The 7597-nt window shown below is 40.3% G+C and overlaps 2 protein-coding genes across 2 annotated transcripts; both read right to left on the bottom strand.

Annotated features, from left to right (window-relative positions):
• Positions 1 to 258: 258 nt before the first annotated feature.
• On the bottom strand, positions 259 to 2567 carry LOC121733042. Its single transcript, XM_042123133.1, has 3 exons — positions 2432 to 2567; positions 1444 to 1574; positions 259 to 424 (listed from the first exon to the last, which is right to left on the bottom strand). The coding sequence occupies exons 1-3, from the start codon at positions 2479 to 2481 to the stop codon at positions 273 to 275; spliced, it is 333 nt and encodes a 110-aa protein (XP_041979067.1). The 5' UTR covers positions 2482 to 2567; the 3' UTR covers positions 259 to 272.
• A 3102-nt stretch (positions 2568 to 5669) lies between these two features.
• LOC121733324 lies at positions 5670 to 6347 on the bottom strand. Its single transcript, XM_042123540.1, has 2 exons — positions 6241 to 6347; positions 5670 to 6072 (listed from the first exon to the last, which is right to left on the bottom strand). Exons 1-2 carry the CDS (start codon positions 6345 to 6347, stop codon positions 5670 to 5672), a joined length of 510 nt encoding a protein of 169 aa, XP_041979474.1.
• Positions 6348 to 7597: the final 1250 nt, after the last annotated feature.

Genomic DNA, 7597 nt, shown 5'->3' on the forward strand with positions numbered 1-7597 from the left:
ATGGCTCTCCCACGGCTGTCTGGACCGTAGCATAATAAAAATAGGTATATATAAAAAAATGTACCTTATTTGCCACGTGTAAACTCTGTACAAGATGAACGTTTTTAAGCGCCACATAGAGCTTCTGCTCCTACAAGATTTAATACCTCGATCGTGGGAATAGCAGACACAATCGATTTTCAATTGATGGGTTACCAGGGTACATCTATAATAGTTGCTGGTTTGGGTACATATAGTATCTACAGAGAGACCAAAAAATACATAACATTGCTTTATTGAGTCAAAGGTACGTTTTTTGTATTGTTTTTCCAGAGCACATGCGCCATATTCACAATTTTTGGCACCAAAACATTCGAGATGGCAGCGTTGATAGTTCTGTTGCGGGCTTCGTTAGATTCCATCGTCGGGGTGTAAGGCTGACTCGCTGAATCAAACGGTTTACGGTTAATACTGATATATTGTGGGTACGTGATCAATTTCGTTATTTGGCCTTGGGGGATAATTGCTGAGGTATAGAAAGTGGCCCTATAAATAACACGTTCTATCGATTGACGTTCATTTGATAGCACGAAGCTTATTTCCAAAAGCAGTAAAGTGCGACAAGGCTTTAAATGAACGTGAGCGGGGGACGCTGCTCGTAAAGGAGAACTGTCAAAAACTGTCAAAAATGACGTTTTTGTATGATGGCAGCGTTAGTTCCTTTTTTCGCCACGTTTATATAAAGCCTTGTCAAGCTGTAGAATAAGTTTTAAAAAAAGGAATAGGCTTCCAAAAATTTGGCCCTTGATTTATAAAACTGTTCTTGTTTGAAGACAAGGGCCAATTTTTGGAAGAGTTAAATGTGGACCAGAAGCATAAGCCTTTCCACGATGTAATAAACATTTCAACCCTGATCAAGGCCATTGATCCAACCTTTTCAATAGTCCCCTACCTTACGAGTGTCTTAAATAATACTGTCTTCAAACAGATTTAGCTTCCGTCAAGAAAAGCCTTTGCTACACACTTTACATATTACCGGTATAAAGTTGTACGATTTATTCAAAGAAGAGACGTAAAAGAAGAAAATTCTAATTCAGGCGTCAGGAATGAAAAATGGTGATGACTGTAATATTAATATTGGTTAAGTACTTAAGGCTACTTAAGGGTTAGGTATTTTGTTATTTTGTGAATATGTAGGGGGTTAATCTCTAGATCTACTGAACCGAATTTAAAACTGTTTCACTAATTAAAAATTAAATGTATATTATATATTATGACTATAAAAATTTTGAACTTTGAAAAACTGACTCCTTTATAAAATTGGCAGAATTTTAAAAAGTAGTTTTTAAAATTTTGCCAGTTCAATAGGGCATCGAAGTTTCTATAACAGGAAGTGAAAATGTCTATTGTTGTTACAGTGCAGTTATTCCATTACATCTGAAGCTGATATGAAGATGTTCTTACCGGTTTCATATCCAAGATGATTGATCAAGTAACAGAAGGCGTAGCCGATGAGAATGCCTGTTGCTACTGCCACGGCGACTATGAAGAGGAGGCTCACTGATAATATGAGAGAGAGGACCCATCGCGGCTGACTGTGAAATAAAAGATAATATAACAAAAACCTGAATTACTGGTAACTGCAGGTAACGTCTTTAGGCCCAATTTCACCAATGTTTGTTAAAGTTAATGCTTGAATTAGTATCAAGTTACCTCTCTTGTTTTTCATACTAATGAAAGAGAAATCTTGGCATCTTAACAAGCCATTAACACTAACAGACGTTGGTGAAGTTAGGCCTTAGTTTGAAACCTGACCCTGAGAAAGAGAAAGAGGAGACGAGAAATATCTCTCCAGAGTTGAGCTTTAGAGTTTGGACTAAAATGACCGATAGCCATTATTAGGACTGTCTGCTGTCATAAGTCTGGCCGTCTGGCGTACTGAAAACTTACAGATTCTAGTTGTTGTATGCAACTTTGCGGCTAAGGGCTGAATTTCATTTATACCTAATACCGCCAAAAACGCACATTTTTCCTGGCTCCTGTCAGGGGACGCGACGTAGAAAATAAGCCAAATTCATAAAAATCGGTTCTGCGATCAGTCCGACGCTCCGACAAACTTTTGAATTTATGATGAATAGTGTGGATCAAAAGTTCCAACTTCCACATTATAAATATGATAAGTATGGATCAAACTAAGAATAATAAAAAGGATCAAACATTTTACATTATTATTCAATATCCAACACCGTATTCCGGAGTGTGTGCAGTGTGCACGGCCTGTCAGATCGGCCTGCGAACAGGCCGACCGGTCCTCATATAAGGGGGCCTTTAGTCTCTACGTGAAACCTACTTGTGGTTTGTGGTTATCATCAGCGAGCTACTTTGTAATTAAATTGGTGCCAAACCAGAATTCCGATGCTCACTACATTTCAGTCCTCTAATTAAACATTACCTTTTGAAAACTTGCGAACGGAACACACAGGCATTCTCTATGGGAAACATACCTAACGGGGAATTTAGATTTTTTTAGTATTTTTTATTTAATACTTATACAATTTTTATAACATTTATAACTTTACATTTTTAGATAATCTTGAAAAATTGACGTCTATGTCATGTATTTCATGTCGTCAACTTTACTTGTATTTCAACTTTCGTCGTCCTCTAGTCTCTATGGAATTTCTTTTATATAGGCTATGGAAAAAGTTCATTTTTCCAAGATTTTTCACATCAATAGTATAGAATATAGAGTAAAGACATTTAGGCATCCCTAGAAAACTTTCATAGCCTTAAGATTACGGTAAAGCCATAAAGTTAATATACCTAGCGGAATAGAGCAACAATCTCGAGCTGTCAAACGAATCCAAAATTGGTTTTCATCTGGGTGAAAAATATGTGTACGTATACACTTACACAAGCATGATTGAACATGAATTCTATGAGATTAAATTGTCAACGTGCGGCACGTGCCGACTGGACGTCAAATAAAGAGTGCTGCTGTCATGTATCACACGTCTCTTTGTACCACGCAATGTTACTGATAGTGACATCTCTCTTGCTCAGGCCTTTGGCTCTAAACACACTAGGCTGAATTACGCCGGCGTAAATTCCGCCGCAAATGTCAAACGCACAGTGTTTAGACACTTTGTTTCTCTATTCCGCTAGGTATATTAAAGGCCGTATATACGATCGGTTCCAACCACCAACAGAGGTCACCTTGGTAGGGTTGGAACAAAAATCAACCGTGTAGACGCTTGTTTTTGGTTGACCAGAGTCCAGTATTTTTGAAATGATTAAGTGGCTCTAAGTTTTTCTTTCTTTTAAACACCGTTTCATCTACAACCGTCTTTTTTACGTTTTTTTTCATCACATGTAGCTATACAAGCCAACGCTATTGCGGTCTTTTGAGGTTTACATAGTGGTCCCATTGTTCACTTTTCCACAGCCCAGCCAAGGCCCAAGACAGACGAGTTGATTTACGTGTAGATAGAAATTCAACTTTGTTGACCCAACCAAGGTGACCTTTTTTGGTGGTTGGAACCGATCGTGTATACGGGCCTTTTAACTTTATGGGTAAGGCTGGTCAGTTGGATTTATCGCAAGCCGACTTGACCTGACTGGTGTACACTCTTGGGAATATTATGTCAGATCAAACTGTGATCAGTCAGACTCAAAGGTCAGACTGAAACGATCAATCTCCCGTATATGGGAAATAATACGTAAAGTTTTCTAGTTCAGTATTTAGTATAATAATATATATGGACGCTTCACACCACGTCAGTCTGGCCCCGTGGTGAGTACCTGAAGGACTTGTGATACGGTTACCAGACATCGGAAATAATTATATTACTTTTATACTATACATATATGTATTTAAGATTTTATTATATTATACACATATTTAATACACATCCATGACCCAGGAACTTTGAAAACTTTTTGTTCCGTCGGCGGGATTCGAACCCGCGACCCCCGGCTTGAGCTACCAACAGCCCACCAACTGAGCCACAGAGGTCGAAGTATAGTCTAGTAGTTTCTGGCTGCCGCTTGGGGATTGATGGAATTGAAAATCTATTGTGTCTGCGTACCCACGATGGAGGTGTTAATAGCTAAATGATCTAGTTTTAGAATTTCCAATAGGATTTTCATCCGCTGCATATGTGGCCATCGTTATGAGTAGTTCGTTTATATAAATTACTAGCTGTAACCCAACGTTTATATAAATTACTAGCTGTCCCGGTGAACTTTGTGTCACTTTAAAACCTTCCCTGGACTTCTACGAATATTTTAAGACTAAAATTAGCCCAATCCGTTTAGCCGTTTTCGAGTTTTAGCGTTACTAACACAATTAAAATCCATTTTTATATTATAACTAGCTGTCCCGGTGAACTTCGTGTCACTTTAAAACCTTCCCTGCACTTCTACGAATATTTTAAGACTAAAATCAGCCCAATCCGTTCAGCCGTTTTCGAGTTTTAGCGCGACTAACACATTTGAAAATCAATTTTTATATATAAGAAGATATAATATAGATAAATACTAGATGACGCCCGCAACTCCGTTAATCGCGCGGGAACCGTACATTTTTCCGGGATAAAAGTATCCTATGTCCTTTCCCGGGACTCAAAGTATTTCCGTACCAAACTTCAGCAAAATCGGTTCAGCGGTTTGAGCGTGAAGATGTAACAAACAGACACACTTTCGCATTTATAATATTAAGTAAGTATGGATGGATTTGACAAAAGCGGTTATCTGCGGCCCTAAAAGCTTTCTGTAAACGATTACCTACAAGAAGCTTTTGGCCCTTTCAGTCAAACGATGAAAGAATTCCTTACATTGTATTCAAATTGTACTAAAATTATTGTCCTCGAAAACGTAAAATTGCGATAATTTTAATACATAAAAGACTTTTCGCGGACAAGATTGCAATGCTGAAAACGGGTCTGATTTAAAAAAAATGTCCCTTGAAAAGGGGCACAATTGTATCTAAGGACTCCTATATCGGAACTCCTTCTGACAAGTAAAATGCGAATGAAATGAAAATGTACAGGTAAAATGTTTTTACGAAAATGATAAGCGATAGGTTAATAGGTGACAAGGACAGGTGGAATTCGCAATGCTTTGATGTGCCCTCAGCACTACCAACATGTTCTTCATTTTCTTGTCTCAGCTATTATTAATCCTTCGATCGTCGATTCTTATGTTAAGAGGAGTCCACACCGCCCTTTTTTCCATACAAACGCTGTCCCCTGTTTCCTCCCTGGATAATGCTAGTAGAGTTATAATTTTTTTCCTGAATATCTACGGCCACTAATACAATGTCCCTTTTTTCCGACGGGAAATGCATTGACGCATCCCGGGGGAATTGGGGACTCCCCCACGAGTATGTGGGGCTCGCTGCGGCCGTAAGGATGTGAAGTGACCGCAGCCCTACCCACTAAAACCCGTCGGTACTCTTCGTCTTCCCTCCGTGGCTCGACAATCAACCGCCCGCGTATCAATGGCGGGCCCGTCCTCTTTGAAGCACTGTCGCTATGCTCCTGTCACCGAACAGAGGCCCTTCCGGGGCTTGCATAGGCGACTCTCTCTGTCGTCGCAATGCGCGAAGAGTACACTGCGCATCGCGACCCTCTCGGGGACTCGGTGCATTGAGTGACGGCATCCCCATACCGCCACCCCGAGCTCCCCATTTAGGGCGGCAAGTTATCATTCCGGATAACACGTCGCCTTGGTCGAAGAGGGTCCAGCGCCCGCCTCCCTCTATCGCGCTCTGCCTGCTCTTTGTTGGAGATTATCTCTTCGGTGAACTTCTCCACGTCACTTTTTTGCTCACTGGTCAGCATGACACTTACTAATGCTGGCAGTGATAAGTCCGGTCCGATGGCGGTCGTTAATGCCGCACGTTGTCGTGTCCAAGAGGGACAGGCCGTTAAGGTGTGCGCGGCCGTGTCCCTTTCGTCGTCGCAGTGGTGGCACCGCGTCGTCTCCTCCCTTCCGACGATCTCGCACAGGTACCGACCGAAACAGCCGTGCCCGGTCAGCACCTGTGTGAGGCGGAACGAGAGGGCGCCTTTCTTTCGGTCCACCCACTCTCTGAATACTGGGCGAATAGCCGCTATGAGGTCCACGCTTACACGCGGCTCCAAGAGACGCTCCTTCCATAACTCCAGGGCTCTGTCTCTGGCTTCATCCCTCCACCGACGTACGGCGTCCGGAAGGGGGTTGCTGCCCCCCGCGCGGACTTCTGCGCTATGCCAGTACACATCGGCGAGGGCTCTTGTGTCTAGGTCCCATGGGACGCTTCCGGCGAGCAGGCACGCAGCATCCCGGGAGATGGTGCGATACCCGCGCACTGCTCGCGTTGCCATCGTTCTTTGTAGCCGACCAAGGATGAGCCTGTTTTTGGCTGACAAATTTTCGGCCCAGATCGGCGCACCGTACATGGCCATGGAGCGTACAACGCCCATGTATAATACAATGTCCCTATGTTTTCTTTTTTTTCATAATTTAGTTATTAAAAAAGATATGAACGTTCAAAAACCCAAAAAAATGGCCAGATTTTCCGCTGTGTTCAAACATCCAGAAAACAGATTTGGCTAGTTTATACAAAAAAAAAAAAAAAAAACATAGGAACACAGCTCAAGCCTTTCTTTAATCTATAATGAAAAAAGTACTTAAATCGGTTAAGTTTTGGAGAAGGAATCAGGGAACAACGAATCGTTGATTTTCTGCAGTTGTCTCTATCGCGTTCTGCGGTATAGGCTTGAGGTAAGGGAGACAGATATAGATTTTATACGTACTTTTTTTTTCATTTCTCTAGGCCCTGGTGTATCCTCTTAAATGTAAAAATATTGTTATGATTTCTTGGAACAAGTTTAGTATAAAATAGGTAAGGTAAATTATTATTAAAGATGGACCTAAAATTAAATAACTTTGAATGTTTTATGCTCTTATTATTTCTGGTTCTTTGATCTAAAACTTGTAAACCTAGATTAATCCTTTGAATTTTATATTAATTAATATTAATTTAATATTAATCAACCAACCTCGGACTCTTTAAGGGGGCGACTAACCCTAAATTGTCGATTTTATAATTCATAATATAATATTTTATAAGTACTTGAAAATAAGCCCCGAATTGTTTCATTTTCTAAACAAAGATACTACATTATATTTCCGTGGAACCGACCTAGCGAAAACACGATTATATCTTAAAATTTTCTCGATAGAAAAAAATCACAAAGATGCATCTAATTTTCACGAATTTTTCATATTAAGTACCGTATATTGCCATTACCGTGCATTTAACTAAGTTAATATTTTAACACATTTTTATAATGTTGTATATTTATCACAAGCGGATTTTTATAATCTATATATATAAAACTCAAAGGTGACTGATTGACATAGTGATCTATCAACGCACAGCCCAAACCACTGGACGGATCGGGCTGAATTTTGGCATGCAGGTAGATGTTATGACGTAGGCATCCGCTAAGAAAGGATTTTTATAAATTTTGAATGAAAAATTCACCTCTTTGCGTGAGAGTTCTAAATACTGGACCGTGTCCAGCTGCCCAAAAATCTATAAAAGACATCTTTTTGAAATCACTTTAAC

The sequence above is a fragment of the Aricia agestis genome, chromosome 13, assembly GCF_905147365.1.
Source record: "Aricia agestis chromosome 13, ilAriAges1.1, whole genome shotgun sequence".
Classification (NCBI taxonomy): Eukaryota; Metazoa; Arthropoda; class Insecta; order Lepidoptera; family Lycaenidae; genus Aricia; species Aricia agestis.

Excerpts from the sequence above, each read along its gene's own strand:
- LOC121733042 (XM_042123133.1), bottom strand. The coding sequence starts at position 2,481 with ATGTTTCCCATAGAGAATGCCTGTGTGTTCCGTTCGCAAGTTTTCAAA. Across the intron at positions 1,575-2,431 it reads CGTTCGCAAGTTTTCAAAAG|TCAGCCGCGATGGGTCCTCT; the intron begins GTAATGTTTAAT and ends TTTATTTCACAG. Across the intron at positions 425-1,443 it reads TCATCTTGGATATGAAACCG|CGAGTCAGCCTTACACCCCG; the intron begins GTAAGAACATCT and ends CGTTTGATTCAG.
- LOC121733324 (XM_042123540.1), bottom strand. The coding sequence starts at position 6,347 with ATGGCAACGCGAGCAGTGCGCGGGTATCGCACCATCTCCCGGGATGCT. Across the intron at positions 6,073-6,240 it reads ACAAGAGCCCTCGCCGATGT|AGAGTGGGTGGACCGAAAGA; the intron begins GTACTGGCATAG and ends CCCAGTATTCAG.